Source organism: Pleurodeles waltl, chromosome 1_2, assembly GCF_031143425.1.
Source record: "Pleurodeles waltl isolate 20211129_DDA chromosome 1_2, aPleWal1.hap1.20221129, whole genome shotgun sequence".
NCBI lineage: Eukaryota > Metazoa > Chordata > Amphibia > Caudata > Salamandridae > Pleurodeles > Pleurodeles waltl.
In genome coordinates this window covers 656,009,431-656,028,344 of record NC_090437.1, presented here as the reverse complement: position 1 = coordinate 656,028,344, position 18,914 = coordinate 656,009,431, and the positions used below count along the sequence as shown (strand labels likewise).

General features: G+C 44.1%; 1 protein-coding gene across 3 annotated transcripts in view; it reads left to right on the top strand.

The window, feature by feature from the left end:
* ZNF330 (zinc finger protein 330) overlaps positions 1–18,914 on the top strand; it is a 195,550-nt gene that overhangs the window by 93,780 nt on the left and 82,856 nt on the right. For all 3 annotated transcript variants that reach the window (XM_069242576.1, XM_069242578.1, XM_069242579.1), the window contains exons 6-7: positions 116–242; positions 1,081–1,185. In XM_069242576.1, the coding sequence (XP_069098677.1) occupies positions 116–242; positions 1,081–1,185 (232 nt within the window). The remainder of the gene's footprint in view (positions 1–115; positions 243–1,080; positions 1,186–18,914) is intronic.

Below are 18,914 nucleotides of genomic sequence, written 5' to 3'. Positions count from 1 at the left end.
TATGAAATACACGTTATTCAGACTTTTCAACCAGAAACATTGATTTAAGGTGTGTTTTTAATTAACTTTTTGTTAGTTTGTGTTATACAAGTCATTTTTTTTTTGTGTTTTTCAGGGAGCTGTCTGTGACTTTTGTGAAGCGTGGGTGTGCCATGGCCGGAAATGTCTAAGCACACATGCCTGCATTTGTCCTTTGACAGATGCAGAATGTGTAGAATGTGAAAGAGGGGTCTGGGATCATGGTAAGTGAAGGATAATGAAAAGTTGAAACATTTCCCTGAGCAATCCAATTATTCTGGATTTCTTGCTAAAGGCCAAGGCTTTAGTTAAATGTTATGTTCTAATCAAATGTATTTTTGGATGTTTGCTGGCAAGAATAGGGGAAGCTTGGAGTGGAAAACATAAAACATTTACAAAATAGCACAGGGTCAAATGTGTTGTGCAGTCACTGTTCTTTGTAGAGAGCAGATGGATCGCATGACCATTGTTAATGTTTTCTGTTATTGGATTTTGTGCCAGAAGCATGATATATTACTGCGCTATACAGGCATATATGGTACCTTATGCCAAAATCTGACTTTTTTGACCATTTAAAAGCCACAAAGTGTATTTTCAGTCTGTTTGTGTTTGTATGTATATATCTCCTACTGGAAAAACAAATAGTTAAAGTTTTTTTCCCCCAAAACATAACTTCGAACAATGGTCTTGTGATCATCTGTTCTCTACAATGAATAGTGACTGCAAAACCCATTTGGTCCTGTGCTATGTTGGGAAAGTTTTATGTTTTCCATTCGAAGCTTCCTCTAGATCTTACCAACAAACATTCAAAAATATATTTGTTTAGAACATAAAATTTAACTAAAGCCTGGCCTCCAAAAATAGGATATTTTAGTATAATTGTTCTTTATCCTGTTAGAGCTTCTCTTCTTCATATACTGGTTAGTGTAGCCTAGGCTTTACAGGGTTATACAGACTCAACCCTTCATTTTTTTTCTATTATTTCTGTTCATATGCTGGTTGTTGTTACTTAATTAGAGACTTTAGGGACGTTTACTAGTCTTTGTATATTTATTCCAACAGGTGGTAGAATATTTTGCTGTTCTTTTTGTCACAACTACCTGTGTGAAGACGATCAGTTTGAGCATCAAGCCAGCTGTCAGATTTTGGAGGCAGAAACTTTCAAATGTGAGTCTGTTTTACAAGCTATTTTTTAGAGTGATGTGACAAAAAGCAAATTGGTAGATGCTAGGTTACTTAGCACTCCCTGCTTAATGGCACACATTTAATTTACTGTTGCATTCATTTAGTTTTGTAGATATTTATTAAGCTATACTGTGCATCTATAATAATTTCAAACATCTACAGTTCACTAAGCCTTTGATTCCAGTGTTTTCCCTAACTGAATTAGTAGCTCTGGCTACATTTATTCCTTTTAGAGTAAGCCTGGCTTTTGACCGGGGATGGTATGTGTTGATATGAATTGGTCTGAAAGCACAAATGTATTGCACAGTTACTGGCTATACCACTTGTTGTGGGGCAGTCCTTCTTTGACCAATATATATACCAAGAACAATCGTTTATTGAGAACTCTGTGTTGTGAGCGAAGAAGTAAACTATCATTGTGCTGTAAACTATTTCCCCTCTAGGCACTTGTAAGCCCTCCACTTCATTAACTAACTGCTCACTCTTTAAAGAACATCAGTGCAAATAAGATTTCCTCCTCAGTAACAGCTGCGCTACATTAGAATTACTGTGTTGTGGAAGAATCAAAGAATATTGGCATATATTTCTATATCAGCAGATCTTTGACACATAGGTTTGAATATAGTTCACATATATTCATTGCAGTGCTGTACCTTCAAGAAGGTATCATGGTTCTTGAAAAATGTAAGTCTAAAATGTTACTATCATGAGAATGAGAATTGTAGAATGATTTTAAAAAAACCCTCACCATTATTTATAAAGTGCTGCTATTAGAAACAGTTTTTGCAGGTCTAAGAACACCAATCTTTAAAGAAAAAAAAAAAAAGCCAGCTAGTCATAAAATGACCCATGCAACAGTCATGTAAGAATCACAATCAATCCTACAACATCAGACTTACACATATAAGAAGCCAAACGGTTATAAGATGACTAGTGCAACAGTCATGTAGATAAAGCGTAAACAAGGAAACCACATGTGGAAATCTGGTGCCAGCAAATGCAATATTCTCCATGATAAACTGAGCCTAAAATCGTATCACATGATCGACCTTCTGTATGCTGTCATTTGCTAGATCCATTTGCTCCCTGCAGACTATTTCCACTTTCCAAGTGGTTCCATTGTCATTCCTGTTAACTACCAGTTTTGAATCAGTTCGTTAAAGATCCTGCCTCATCTGAGGGACCTACTAAACAGACTTGGTTTGTAAACAAATTTTATATGTGGATTGCACAAATCCCATGTGGACTCATGTGCTTTGTAATTATTAGGCTTCATCTTCGAGCAATATTCCGGTATAAGTTAATAAGAAAACCTCTTATAGGAATCCGCTATGGCTACCAGTACAATCATGCAAAGCTAAGTCAGCCAGGGTTTATCTCCGCAGATAACGTGCACAACGGATAGTTTAATAAGTACTTCCGTAGTCCTATGCTGTAACCTCCAGGCAATGGATTCCACCATAGGCTTCGGTACAACACTGGGTTAGATCGTAAAATGCCAGGCCCAATATAAAATTCTTGATAATCGTAGGGCCTCCAGATACTGCCTTAAACCTAGAGATCTATGCAGTGGAAGAATCCACTTAGATCTCAGCTTCTTATATCTAGGGCAGAGAAGTTGAAAATGTTCTTCTGTTTCCACAGTATTAGGACAGGAAGAGCATCCCCTGCTGTCCAACTTTGCTGTAAACACCCTAAAGTGGTAGCATGCCAATTCTGACACAAAGGTAGAGGGTCTTGGCCTTAATGGGGCTAATTCTGTCAAGAAATACTTGAAACCCGGGGCTACATTTATGGTATAAAAACTTAGCAATCAGACCTCTGCTCACACCACACTTCCAAGAGTATATGATCCCAACATAGGCCCTTGACCCATTTGGATATGCTTCTTTCCATTTTGCTTTGCTCATTTCATACTTCTGCTATCTTTAACATCCCACAAAGAGCTTCAACTGCCCTCAGCCATGGTGTAGAACAACGTTTGTCTAAGACAGTTAGCTCAGCAAGAGCAGCTCTGTAGGGAACCAGATGAGCTTTGGTCCAGATTCTACCCCAATAATTTAGAATTCCTAATCGGGCAATAAAATCTATTCTTTTTAGGTACAAGTCCCACCTTACTGGTTTCAGAGGTGTGCTATTTTTGGTAAATTTAATAGAGATCTAAGAAATGTATTTTTCAAGCGATTCAACTGGGTAACATCTCTATAGCCCCATACAATGCCCCGCCAAGGGCTACTGCTCTGTGTACTTCAAGGACTATGGAAACAGTCCTAAATGATGTCGACAAAGTTTTCAAAATAGCCGCTGTTCTGTGTTGGAGAGTGGTTTTGCTTTCATCAAGCTGGAAATTCGAAGAGAGGTTGTAAGTCAGCCTGACTCCTAAATAGTAGAAGCTGTTTACATGCTCAGTGGAGTCCCATCCTCAAGCGTTGAGGATTTAAAGCCATAAACGTAGACTTTCCTGCATTAATTTCTAGGCCTCTACTCTTGTAGAACTTTATTAAATGATCTAGCAATTCCTGCAATCCCACTGGTGTGCGCTTCAGTTGCAAAGTATCTTCAGCTAAGAGTAGCATGTTTGCTGATGTTGATGCATCATGCTGGCATTTGTTCAATTACTCCACCATGCCATTTATGTATAAGCAAAACAGCATGGGGGCCAGGACATACCTTTGTCTCACCCCAGTTTTATTGGAATCCTTTTGTGCAGCTCTCTTTGTGCATTCCATATGTCTTTTGCCTGTGTGTAATTTACTCAGGATTTGCAGCAGATCTTTTGGTTTGCCATACTGCCCCAGTACCTCCTACAGGCAGTCCCGGGGTAGTAAGTCGAATGCAGTCCTCATATCCATGAAGGCTACTTACAAATTAAGGATTTTTTTTAGGGAAATGTTCTTTCAGCATGTAGTTGTTCAACAAAGCACTTGGTCAATAGTACTTCCCGGAGCCAGCCTGAACATCTGACAACATCTGATGTTCACTCCATCTCTGCAGCCAGGTAAGGACTTGCCTGCAAAATATTTTCCGATTATTACCAATGAGGCTAGTGGGTCTATACTTTGCAGGATTGTCTTTTGGCCCCTTCATATGAATTGGGACAACGGTAGCCCCATGCCACACTATTACGCTGTTATGTCGGTGACGAATATCCCAAACGCCGAAAAATAAATCCCATAGCATATAATGGGATTGATATTTCGGCCGACAGGAAATCCCCCATGATCTAAATCAGGCCCTAAGTGTGTTCAAGTAAGGAACCTGTATAGCTCGCTCTGAATGGAGTAACTCCCTTGGGATGCTATTGGGGCCTTCTCTTTCTCTTTTCATGTGTTGGAAAACTAACTTGGTTTTATTAGGAGTGAATACAGTTGTATGTGGATTAAGGCCAGTTATTTGCATTCAAAGCGGGATTAAGGTATATTAATTGCTTAGATGAGATCATGGCCTAAAGATGGCCCTCAAATCATCCGAAGTAGAAACATGGGCTACGCGTTGCTCCACCTGAACATATGAGTCAGGTTGAAGTAGCCTTGACCTACTTCCGGGTGCAGTGATTCTCCAGAAGGCTCGAGATTCATGTTTTTGCAGCACATGTGTTAATTCAACCCACTGGGCTTCTTCACGATTTTTCTTACATTTACAGAGAGTTGTCACATAAAACATTTTCACTCAAATTATGCCTGGTTTATCACCCTCTTTTACAGCCTTGATCAGAGCCACTTTCACCACCCTGCACTCTTTTGTGAACCAAATTCACAAAGTGGTTCCCACTTGTAGCTTCTTAGAATAATTTCTAAAGTTACATTTTAAATTTCCGATAAAGTCTAAATGGATTGGAACAAAAGCATATGTGCTAAAGGTAATTTGTTTGTATACTTCAAAAAAGGCCATTGTCATTATGTAAACACATTTTGTGTTCCTGAAGTTGTTTATGAAACAACGTTGGGGAGACATTATTGGTGTACTCCTGTGGCTCACAAAACAAATCAACATAAAATTCTGCTACAAGAGCATTATCGTCACAAGCTGTGCATACTAATACTACTACTTCCATATCACCCCTAAAGCGCCATATCCTTAAACCAAGCAGTGTGTAATCTATGTGACTTGTAAACAGTCCTCTTTAGAAAGTTGGTTTGGACTGTGGTCAGAATTGGTACGCCCATTTGCAGCTCTCAATCCATTTTGTCAAGACAAATGAAAGAGCTGACTAGCCACTTTTGACCATATTTTCATTTGGCTTAATTGAAAGTTCAGGTACTCTTCACTCCTCATCTACTACTGACAACAAGGATTAAAAGGGCTCGAAAGGTTCACATTTTGTATTACAATCCCCAGCTATGATCACAGGCCAAGTGTGTCGTGATTCACGCAAAGTTTGCAAGGCATATACTGTTAACAATTATTTGTTATCTGGGACTGTGCGTATGTATATATTTACCACAGCAATATGTCTGTATGGAGAGGTACTTTATAGTTTCAAAATAACCACACAACAAGATGATGGACGGAGTGCTGAAACCTCAAACACTCACCCCCAGTCATAGATCTGGGTTAAATCCATTGTTCTTTTGCTCACTAAATCAGTCTCCAGTCCAGGTCCAGGGAAGACCTGACCTGGCAGTTCGGTCTGTTCCCACGGGAAGCGGGGTCAAGAATAATTTTCATATGGCTTGGATCCTACTTGGTGTGGCATGGTGAGCAAAAGAAGAATGGCTTCAACCCAGATCTGTGACTGGGGGTGAGTGTTTGAAAAGTTTCAGCACTCCGTCCTTCAAACTTTTGTGTTTCAAAATAACCCCAATATGTCCTTTGATCCAGAGTCTAATACTTTAACCTTACACTGGATCACAGTTCTGAACCCAATAATTAAACCCACTGAGGCTATCCCAGAGCTTGTGGGAGCAGCATTAACGTAAAATGAAAGACAGCCTGGTCTGTGCACTGGTTCCACCACTCATGTATCCTGTTGATACGTGAACTATTTAACTTTTTTGAAATAGAAGTTGGAGAATGGTTATCACCAGTTCTGGGCCACTGGGCCTGATAAAGTCAATCTATATCTGAAACCACAGAGGAGCAGGAGCTTTCTGTTAGAGTCCCTCAGGCTTCATTAAACAACTGTCTATGCCCATTCAGACTATATAGAAGTGTATCCTATGACTAGTTCAGTTTTATGTGAATATTTGAGCCATTAGTTAATGCTGTTCTGTGCTCTAAGCTAATTAAGCCCTCAGTTATTTCATTGCCAACAAATCTTACACCAATACAGTCCATACTGCTATACTTGTTTGTATAAGGTTTCACAGCAACAATGTGCACTCTCACTACTGATTTACAGTTGCTAACAGCCTGCCTCCAGTAAATAATTTTGGTGGTTAATGATTCTCTACTTTCAAAAGTTCTTGGTAAAAATGTTGGCAGACTTATCATAAAAAAATATATTTTCTTCTAGTAGCCACTAGCAAACTTCTCCCTGCGTGTGAACAACCTCGGAATAATGTATATATTTTTTTCCAGAGACCATGATCTACAATTATCTATGCCCGTGGAATGCCTCATGTTCCAGGGATTGTTTAGTATTACCTCTTTTTATTGCGGTATCCCAAGGGCCCCTGCCTCGCTGCTGTGTTGGAGAAGTGATATTTGTTCTTTGGTTAGTTGGATTACTTCAAACATCACTAGTGAATTGATCTTGCTCAATGCTATTAATGTGTCTATTTGGCCTCTCCTTAGTAAGATTAATTAGTAATTCGCTCAGTTTACCTACTTTTCCAGTGAATATTTGAGTGAGCCTGGTGATAGCATTTTTTTTAAATCCTACTATCTCTGCTTTCAGTTGATTGAGCCATGCTTCAACCTTGCCACCCACTAGATGTTAGGAATGGTTAGCAATTGCAGGGCCACTTTGTACAGGATCAGCTGTGGGTCACAGCACCCACCATCACTCCTAGGGGTTGGAATCTGTTCTTTTACTCCACGTTGACCACTAATGGTGTTATTGGCCTTTCACCCTCCTCCCTTTCATGAGTAGTCAAAGTCAAAAGTTTGCTTGTTAAATCCTCAGTGCTTTCTTGGTGCACTGTTGCACTGGCCAGTGAGGCCTTACTTTTCCTTGTGAGTGATTTAGTTAAGTAAGACTTAATATCTCCTAGTTTACCTGTAATCCTCCACTATCTTACTCCTCTTCTCCTTTGTGCTTAACAGGCCACCACTTCCTCAATTAAAACATTTATCTCATCTAAAGTTCCAATTTCAGCAGCATGTTTGGCTTGGTTCCTGGCCCTCCCAAACTCCGCTGCGTTATTCACTGCTTTCTCTTTCCCCATTTTTAATAGAGAGAGGCCTCTTACAGCTACTAGGAACATGCTCACTAGTAAAACTAATAGTTACTTAGATTTGGGGATGAGATGAGCATTGGCAATAATCTGCTTCCACATTAATCACTAGTTATAGACCTTACTCTGTCTATAAAATCTAACATTAGCACAAAAATACTAAAATATAAAACACACATATAGGTGTATTGCCAGGGCCTTGAGGCTCTCTTGATTGTAAAAACATTTGGAGTTAATTCTCCAGCGCAGTAGTTCACCAACCTGTGGTCCAGGAACCCCTGGGGGTCCACAAAGCCTCCTCAGGGGGTGCATGACTGCTCAGAAAATTAAATGAGATTAACAGATTAGGTACTCAGCTTTCAGTACCTACTCAGTGGGGGGCTTCCCATATTCCAATAATGATTCAAGTTTCCTAGGCCCATGCCTGAGATGCTCATCCAGTCTTAGTGTTGGTGAATGGATGTTTCTTTTCAGTGGGTGTTTTTCCCGTGGTTTGCTATGTTTTTCATTCTTTCATTTGTAACACTTTATTGTGATTTGCTGTTTCCGGCCCCAACCTATTTATTGACTTGTAGTTTTAACATTGTACTTGAGGGAGAGGCTTTTTAGACTATCTTACAGCATGAAAAGTGTTCGAAGCAATGTATGGCGAACACTTTTAATACAATATGAATCGCTTTACCTATGTACAGCAAGGGACATGTTCTAATCTGGCCACTTACTTGGTAGTGTGGATTTTTCTCACCTATCCTTTGTGTTCCTCAGTCATTTGCTCCCATACAGATGGTTTCTAATTTAGTCTACCTTTAATATCTGGCCATGATCTGTGCAGTGTTGAACTAGTTAGTAACAGCAAAACCTATAGTTATTTTGTGAATGTGGAATATAACTTTTTTATGTCCTGTCTTATGTTTTTCATATTTATTAAATAAATTGTTTATTCATTTTTGGGGCACAAAGCTTGCTGGGAATTGTCACCTGTCTTGTCACTTTATGAAAGAAAACTGTATCATCCCTATAGTAAGCTGGCCCGGTGTGTGTGGTGGGTACCCAAGGTACTTGCACCTAATACCAGGTCCAGGTATCCCCTCTTAGTGAAGTGTAGACAGTGTCTAGAAACCCCGCTCTCTAGAGGTAGCTGTGGATGAGCAGCCAAGGCTTATCTAGGAGACATGCAAAGCTCATGCAATACCACTGTAGGCACACAGCACATACGCCCATGAAAGAAAACACTCAAATGTACAAAAATAAAGGTACTCTGTGTTTGGAACACAATACCTCAAATTACTAGAAAGGCAACCCTCCAATAGGAGGTAACTATTACACTAAATATATTCACTAGTGTAATGCCTCCTTGGCATGGTTACCCCCTGACTTTTTGCCTTTGCTGATGCTATGTTTTGAATTGAAAGTGTGCTGAGGCCTGCTAACCAGGCCCCAGCACCAGTGTTCTTTCCCTAACCTGTACTTTTGATTCCACAATTGGCACACCCTGGCATCCAGGTAAGTCCCTTGTAACTGGTACCCAGGGCCCTGATGCCAGGGAAGGTCTCTAAGGGCTGCAGCATATCTTATGCCACCCTGGGGACCCCTCACTCAGCACAGACACACTGCTTACCAGCTTGTGTGTGCTGGTGAGAACAAAACGAGTAAGTCGACATGGCACTCCCCTCAGGGTGCCATGCCAACCTCACACTGCCTATGCAGTATAGATAAGTCACCCCTCTAGTAGGCCTTACAGCCCTAAGGCAGGGTGCACTATACCATAGATGAGGGCACCAGTGCATGAGCACTGTGCCCCTACAGTGTCTAAGCCAAACCTTAGACATTGTAAGTGCAGGGTAGCCATAAGAGTATATGGTCTGGGAGTATGTCAAACACGGACTCCACAGCCCCATAATGGCTACACTGAAAACTGGGAAGTTTGGTATCAAACTTCTCAGCACAATAAATGCACACTGATGCCAGTGTACATTTTATTGTAAAATACACCCCAGAGGGCACCTTAGAGGTGCCCCCTGAAACCTAATCCAACTACCTGTGTAGGCTGACTGGTTCTAGCAGCCTGCCACACTCGAGACATGTTGCTGGCCACATGGGGAGAGTGCCTTTGTCACTCTGTGGCCTGTAACAAAGCCTGCACTGTGTGGAGATGCTATCACCTCCCCCAGGCAGGAGCTGTAACACCTGGCGGTGAGCCTCAAAGGCTTACCCCCTTTGTTCCAGCACCACAGGGCACTCCAGCTAGTGGAGTTGACCGCCCCCTCCGGTCACGGCCCCACTTTTGGCGGCAAGGCCGGAGGAGATAATGAGAATAACAAGGAGGAGTCACTGGCCAGTCAGGATAGCCCCTAAGGTGTCCTGAGCTGAAGTGACTCTAACTTTTAGAAATCCTCCATCTTGCAGATGGAGGATTCCCCCAATAGGGATAGGAATGTGACCCCCTCCCCTTGGGAGGAGGCACAAAGAGGGTGTACCCACCCTCAGGGCTAGTAGCCATTGGCTACTAACCCCCCAGACCTAAACACGCCCTTAAATTTAGTATTTAAGGGCTTCCCTGAACCTAAGAATTTAGATTCCTGCAACTTACCGAAGAAGAAGACTGCTGAGCTGAAAACCCCTGCAGAAGAAGAAAGAAGACACCAACTGCTTTGGCCCCAGTCCTACCGGCCTGTCTCCTGCCTTCTAAAGAAACCTGCTCCAGCGACGCTTTCTCCAGGACCAGCGACCTCTGAATCCTCAGAGGACTGCCCTGCTTCAAGAGGAACAAGAAACTCCCAAGGACAGCGGACCTGTTCCAAAAAGACTGCAACTTTGTTACAGAGGAGCAGATTTAAAGACCCCTGCAATCCCCGCAAGAAGCGTGAGACTTGCAACACTGCACCCGGCGACCCGACTCGACTGGTGGAGAAACAACACCTCAGGGAGGACCCTCCGGCGACTCCGAGACTGTGAGTAACCAAAGTTGTCCCCCCTGAGCCTCCACAGCGACGCCTACAGAGGGAATCCCGAGGCTCCCCCTGACCGCGACTGCCTGACTCTAAAATCCCGACGGCTGGAAAAGTCCCTGCACCCGCAGCCCCCAGCACCTGAAGTATCGGAACTTCAGTGCAGGAGTGACCCCCAGGAGGCCCTCTCCCTTGCCTAGGTGGTGGCTACCCCGAGGAGCCCCCCCCCCCCCTTGCCTGCCTGCACCGCGGAAGAGACCTCTTGGTCGACGACGCTAGTTTGCACACTGCACCCGGCCGCCCCCGCGCTGCTGAGGGTGTACTTTTTGTGTGGACTTGTGTCCCCCCCCCCCCCCCCCCCCCTGTGCCCTACAAAACCCCCCTGGTCTGCCCTCCGAAGACGCGGGTACTTACCTGCTGGCAGACCGGAACCGGGGCACCCCCTTCTCTAAATTGAAGCCTATGCGTTTTGGGCACCACTTTGAACTCTGCACCTGACCGGCCCTGAGCTGCTGGTGTGGTGACTTTGGGGTTGCTCTGAACCCCCAACGGTGGGCTACCTTGGACCCCAATCTTAACCCCGTAGGTGGTTTACTTACCTGCAAAAACTAACATTACTTTACCTCCCCCAGGAACTGTGAAAATTGCACTAAGTGTCCACTTTTAAAACGGCTTATTGTGTTTTATGTAAAAAGTATATATGCTACTGTGATTATTCAAAGTTCCTAAAGTACTTACCTGCAATACCTTTCAAATGAGATATTACATGTAGAATTTGAACCTGTGGTTCTTAAAATAAACTAAGAAAATATATTTTTCTATAACAAAACCTATTGGCCTGGATTTGTCTCTGAGTGTGTGTTCCTCATTTATTGCCTGTGTGTATGTACAACAAATGCTTAACACTACTCCTTTGATAAGCCTACTGCTCGACCACACTACCACAAAATAGAGCATTAGTATTATCTCTTTTTGCCACTATCTTACCTCTAAGGGGAACCCTTGGACTCTGCATACTATTCCTTACTTTGAAATAGTGCATACAGAGCCAACTTCCTACAACTAGCAATCAGAAATAGGCATAGAAAAGGTTAGGAAACAGTGCAAATAGCAATAACCAATAGTGACCCTAGAGGGAGCACAAACCATATACTAAACAAAAATGGAATGCGCGCACAAGACCCTCACCTAGGTATGTGGAATGTGTAGTGGGGAGTACTAGAAAACCACAGAGGTAAGTAACACGGTACCCCAGCAACCAGGAAACCAGGAGTAAATCACTGGAATTTCCCCAAACCACCCAAAAGAAGGAAAAGAAGAAAAACAAGACTTCAAGAAATTAGTGGTGGATTCCTGAAGAAGAGGACCTGTAGAGAGAGGGGACCAAGTCCAAAAGTCACAGTGGAGTCCAGTAGCAGTAGAAGCTAGTACTCACCCAGCTGTATTCGCAGGAGTTGGTCAATTGTGAGGAAGAACAGGGCAGCACTGCAGCCCTGGAGCCGGAGAAGAGTTCCTGATGGATGCAGAAGATGTCCCACGCTGGAGGGCAGATTGCAGACTGGTGTCGGTGCAGGAATTCCACCAACAAGCCTTGGGAAAGGTAAACTTGCGGTTAATTTAAAAGTGCTTCTGCCGGGGACCAGCAAGGTCCAGGAGGACTCAACCCAGGAGGGGGAGTCACAGGGGACCCTCAGCATCGCAGAGCGTCCACAGGAGCAGAGGCAGCACCCACAGGAGTCTTACAGGACGGGGACACCGGAGTTTCAGAAGGAGCCCACTCAGCACTACCAAGGAGGATTCCACGCCATCGGAGAATCGCGCAGAAGGCTGTGCTTTGCAGGAAGGAGTGCTGGGGGCTTCAGCTGCACGTCGCATGAAGATCCCTTGGAGGACATACCAACAATCCTTGGTAGCTGCAGAAGACGTGATGCATGGGGGTAATGTCCTTCGTGGGAAGGCAAAGGCTTACCTCCACCAAAGTTGGACAGCTGGCAGAGAGGACCAAGAGGCCTACTCCAGCCCACCACCCATGATGCAGGATACACGCAATTCAAGATGAGGGGAGATCCATGCAGCCGGTCGTCGTTAGCTGTAGGTGCCTGCAGTTGCAGGGGAGTGACTGCTCCACTCCAAGTGAGATTCCTTCTTCTTGTGCAGGCTGACGAGTTGCTGTCTTCTGAGGATGCATGGCCGGGGAAATGTTGCAAAGCTGGCAGGAGTCGTGGAAACAAAGTTGCAGAAGAGTCGTCTTCGTTGATTGCAGCTTTGTCAGTTCCTGGAGGGTCCAGTCGCATTTTCAGTGGCCAGAAGGGGAAGTAGGGTTGCAGAGGAATCCTGCTGGAGTCTTGTAAGCCGAATCTGATGGCCCACCCACAAGAGAAAGCCTAAATAGCCCTGAAAGCGGGATTGGTTACCTAACCAGGTAAGCGCCTATCAGTAGGGGGCTCTGACGTCACCTGCCTGGAATGACCACTCGGATGCTCCCAGAGTTCCCTGCCAACCTTGGAAACAAGATGGCAGAAAGCAGGAACCCTCTGGTGGTGGTGGTGGAGGACAGGGGAGTGATAACTCCCATTTCCATTGTCCATTTGCGCTCCAGAACAGGTACTGGGGGTCCCTTACTTTGTGTGGACTGATTTATGCACAGAGGGCACCAAATGTGCCCTCCAAAGCATACCAGTGGCTTGGGGAGGCTACCTCTCCCAAGCCAGTTACACCTATTTCCAAAGGGAGAGGGTGTTATCTCCCTCTCCCAAAGGAAATCCTTTGTTCTGTCTTCCTGGGCTTGATCAGATCAAGCAGCAGGAGGGCAGAAACCTGTCTGAGGGGTTGCAGCAGCTTGGGCTGCCCGGAAAACCCTGTAAGACTGGTGGTAGTAATGCTGGAGGTCCTCTAAGGAGCTCCCGGAGTGCATGGAATCATACTTCTTATACTTGTAAAAGTATTTGGGTATGATTCCGACATGTTTGATACCAAACATGCCTAGGTGCGGAGTTACCATTATGTACCTGGGCATAGGTAGTGACCTATGCCCAGAACACATGTAAAATGGCGACCCGCACTCACAAAGTCCAGGAAAATGGATCTGTAGTTTGTGGGGGTGCCCTCGCACAAAGGTACCTGCACCCTGCCCTCTGGGCAGAGAGGGCCTCCCATAGGGGTGACTTACAGTGACCTGGTGCACTGACCTGTAGTGAAAACTGGTGACTGCACCAGTTTCACGCAGACTGCAATGGCAGACCTGCCGAACCCTTTGCATGGGCTTCTTATGGGTGGTAGAATAACTGCTGCAGCACATAGGGATCCCCTGGAACCCCAATGCCCTGGGTATCTAGGTACCATATACTAGGAACTTACATGGGACCAGTATGCCAATTGTGGGAAGAAAAAGTTTTACAGGAGAGAGGGTAACTGCCAGGGTCCTGGATAGCAGGATCCCAGTAGACACAGTCATACACATTGGCAACTGGCAGAACATGGGGGTAACCATGTCAAAAAAGAGGGCACTTTTCTACAATCCCTTTTTTTTCTACGTGCGTTAATTTTCATATTTGGTGCAAGGTATCTAAAGGTCCATATGGCTGGCTTGTGTCATGAACCTATATAACTCGAGGTCAGACAAGTACTTGAGTTATGCAGGTGAGAAAATGATATCCCTATTGGTCAATTCCTTGTTTTCTTTTATACTGACCCAGCAGTCTTTCTCAGTATGCAGATGTACAATAACAGATCCTGTCCCTCTTAACGTGTTGCAGGCACCACTGACCTTAGATACTAGTAGAATGGTATTACCCTTTTGTTTTAGTCTGTCAATCCAAAGCCCTGCATTGAATTGTGCCCTTACTTACTGGCCAAGAGATGCCGGTATCATCTATTTTTTTCCCTTTTTTTAGATCGAGCTAGCACTCACTTTGACCTGTTGTAAGTATTGTGGGCTTTTAACAATGCCCATCTCACGCCCATTACTTTCACTTGTTCGTGGGCTTGCCTTTCAAAAATCACTGGATGTCATTCGTAATTATTTTACGTTGGCCTTGAGACTTTTTTTGTTCCCCCCCCCCTTGCAGACTGCCCCTGCTATATGGAATATTGCACGATTGCCGATCTGCTTCAGCATGGACAAACTATTTTGTTTTTTTTGTCTCTCCCGTTCTTGCTGCACGGCAGCATTTGCGCTTACAACGCAAACAGGCACAACAGTGTGAACTCGATCAGCGGCATTGAAGCGCTGGTCATATTGCTCACAGTTACCCAATCAGTCATTTCTTGTGGCTTTCCCCTTAAAACACTTGAAATTGGTAAATGCTTTACATAAAACAGAAATCCTCAAAGCAAAAGCGGCTCTCCTGGCACAGCAGGAGAGCTGATACTACAATATTTACTCTATTTGGGAAAACTCGACTCTTAATGCTTTGCAATCATTCTTTTTCACAACATCTTTCCTATAACTCAACCTGCGGTGGTCCTAGGACAATGAGACCTCTACCAAAACATTCAGCGTGACACACTCGTTCTGTTTAGGTCATCTTTGGGTCCCCACACTAGTTTAGTGGGGACCCAAAAATTAAAAACCCTTCCACCATTCAGTGTGTTTAAGCATTCTCATGGTTGGAACTTTTGTTTTCCAGCTGACAATAGCTCATGTTTTAAGGTCCTTGTTTGTAATATCATTGAAATAGGCCTGCTGGCCTTAAAAACACCTCCTAGCGGCTAAGTATGCTTACACTGCATTACTTTCTCCTGTTTTTTTTCCATGGGGTTATGCCCTCTAGGGGCTAACAATATGGTTACATCACCGTGTTTCATACAAATTATATTTTTATTATGGTGCCCTCTAGGGGCTATTTTGAGCATTACATTCTAATGCCAAAAGTCTAATTCAGATAAAGGTTTAAATGATAATTTTATATGTTATAATTCAGGCCAACTTAATAGTCTTATTATACTGTGACGGTTTCAACACTCTTGATACGTTTGGGTGACCCTTCTAGTTTATTTCTCCTCTGTAGCTGTCTTGTGTCTTTTTGGGGTTATTGGTTAGCTAGCAAGCAACTCTGATGGTGGGGTGGTGAAAGTGGTATTCTATTGGGAGGACACAGAGGGTCAGACTCCCACCCTACACCTCCAGACCCACAGGAGTCAACTCCGGAGTCCCCCAAGGATCCTCACTGAGTCCCACACTGTTCAATGTATTCACAGCCCCGCTTGCTGCCAGCGTCAGAAGCCACGGTATGAACATCGTGTCCTATGTCCATATGAGATGACACTCAACTCATCATTTCCATCACCGAAGACCCGACACGGCCAAAAAGGAACTTTCTCGCAGGAATGGAAGCCGTCGCCACCTTGATGAGAGAAAGCTGCCTCAAGCTCAACTCCGAAAAGATGGAGCTCATCCTCTTCACTCCACTCATGGTGGGCCACCTCAACTAGGAACATCAAAAAACTTCAACTCATCCAGAACGCTGCTGCCAGACTCATTCTGGACCTCCCTCGCTGAGAACACATCTCTCAACACCTGACGACCCTCCACTGGCTACCGGTCGAGAAGCGAATCACCTTCAAGCTTCTCACCCACACATACAAGGCCATACACAACGCAGGACCAGCCTACCTGAACCTCTGCATCTCCTTTCACACCCACGCCAGATTCCTCTGCTCCGCCCAGATCGCCCTGGCCACCTTCCCTCACATTCACAAAACCACAGCCGGAGGACGATCTTTTACCTACACTGCAGCGAAGAGCTGGAACAACCTTCCCCCTGCACCTCTGACAAAGCCCGTTGCTCACCATCTTCAGGAGGAACCTCAAGACGTGGCGCCGCGCTTTACAAATACTGATTGATTTAGTGATATTAGCATGACAGATTTAAATTAAGATCCTAAATGGCAACATTTTCATTTTTGCTGCAGATAGAGGAAGAAGGTAAATGGAAGTGCTTTTGTTATCTGCATGGCCACTGGAATTACATTGCAGGAAAAGACACAATTATGAGGCAGGGTTGACCAACTTATGTGGCAAGAAAAGTCCAGTTATGAATTTACGATGCTAATAGCTCTAACTCAACTAAATGTGAGACCTATTGCATTGCAAAATCTTGCTTTTGCTTGGGTGTCGATTAGTACACAGATGGAAGCGGTCATGCCTTGAGCAGAGAAAAACCATAAACACTCCACAGAGAATATATCAGGGGTTATACAACAAAGTCCCATCATTTTCCATGCTGCAAGAAAGCGGTCTAATGTTCCAACATCCATGTGTCCAGTTGTAGATCAGCAGTAGGAAGAGGTAGACGACCTGATGCAATATTTCCAGACTGGTGCCAGAACCGGGCAAAAGCTTTCCCCCTAGTGCCTAACTCCATATTTTGCTTAACAAAAAACAAAAGAATTCACTCAGATTTGGGGTAAACAATTTTAATAACCAGTTTAAAGTGCTTACATTTGGGATAAAATCATTTTCAGGGGTGTTTACAAAATGTTTATTGGTTGTGGCTGCTCACTTCAGAAAGCAAGAGCCACATGTGTACCTCGATATAGACAACTGATTGGTATATGCAAACTTATTAACCTAATGCCAAGACAACACATAGACAGTAATGCAATTATTATACAAACTAGTGTTCTCAATGAAATTGGAAAATCAGCCTCAGGGCCAATGAATGAAAATACAATATTTGATGGCATGTGTGGCTTTAGGTACACATGCTTTGTATACTCCTGCCATCTAGTGTTCTGTCCAAAATTGTGCAAGTTGTTTTTCTTCAAAGAAGTCTTTCGAGTCACAAGGTAGATTGACTCCTCCTCTTGGTGGTAGTGCGCATGGCCATCGACTCAATTACTAGATTTTTTTTTCTTCTGCCGTCCGGTCATGTATCATTGAGCTCTGGGTCGAGACTGTTTTCGGACTCTTTCCATTTGTCATCCACTTCCACCTTCATCAATATTATTGTCAAACATGTTCCCACCTCTGCATTTCAAGATAGGAAAACCATTGCCTGTTGGATCAATGCACTCGAACTAAGGCTCTCTTGGCCTCACCCTTTCAGGCCTATCTTTCCATCCTTCTCAGTATAGAATCCCCTGCTGAGGGAACGGGCACTCTTCCATTTCTGCCCAAGGTGCCATGCTAAGTACCTGCAGACGGACCTCCATCAGGTCTGCAACCTCTGTTTGTCTCTAGACCACATAGAAGAGGACTGCATGGCCTGCCAGTCTTTTCAGTCCTAGAAGACCGGAGAGCATGTCACAGGGAAATGCAATTAAGAGAGGTTGACGAAACACCCAACATCTTCAGATATCAGGAGGTCGAAGGAGAGGAGGAGGAACTCCATGAGGCCTATGCGGTCAAGAAAGAGGCCTTTTCCGTAGAGCGCTCAGACTCAGAATTAGAAATCGACCTGGAGATGGAGGATCTTCCATTGGGTCAGCATACTGTGACTATTGACATCCCCGTTTTTCCGCTTAAAAAACATTTGTTTCCTACAGAACGCAAGGTTTCCAGGCCAGCACAGCCAATAAATGATGGTTGGCACCAAAAATTGGATTCGGAGGCCCCCCTTAGGGCTTGGCACTGAAGCATAAGCCAAAACCAACCACTTTGGTGCCTAGCCGACCAACTCCACCTTCAGCACAGACTACTTTGGTTCCGAAACAAAACGTCATCTAAAGGTTTCCAAACTGGCACCGAAATGACTCCTCTACTCCAGTGGAACCAATTCTCCACAAGATGCAGGAGAAACTTGACGCCTATCAGAGGCCAATCCATATCCTACACTCTCTTTTCTACCACCTTCACCCTCTTCCCCTCATTCTCAGGGTAAACCATTAGACATCACTCCTTATGGGTCCCCACATTCTTTCACTGGTACACACGGGATAGGGGATGATGTATTTGATGCACCACAGCCCCATGATCCTTGGTCAGCTTACGATGTTGACCCCCAAGGGGCTAATGATCCTGATCTGTACCTGCTAGACTGTCTCCTCCTGATGACACCACCTCCTATCAGGAGCTTGTTAGCAGAGCTGCCACATACCGCCAAGTACCACTATACAAAGAACCCATAGAGAAGGATTTTCTATTGTAAACCCTTTCCACATAACATAGGGCAACCCAGAACCTCTCTAAGTTCAACGGTATGTTAAAACATGCAAACAATATTTTTAAAGATCCTGCGTGTGCCCACATTATCACACCTACGGTAGATTAAAAAAATATAAGGCTTTACCATCTGGCCCTATGTATATCAGATGGCAAATTCCACCTGAATCTTTGGTTGTCTCAAATTCCCGTAAAGGAGCTAATTCCCAAGCTGCCAGTGATGCTGCACCTCCAGATAAGGAGAGTGACTCTAAAACCATAGGGTCATTAGCCAGTAATGATTGTGCCCTTTAGGATAAAAAGGAGGGAGCTCCTCCAACA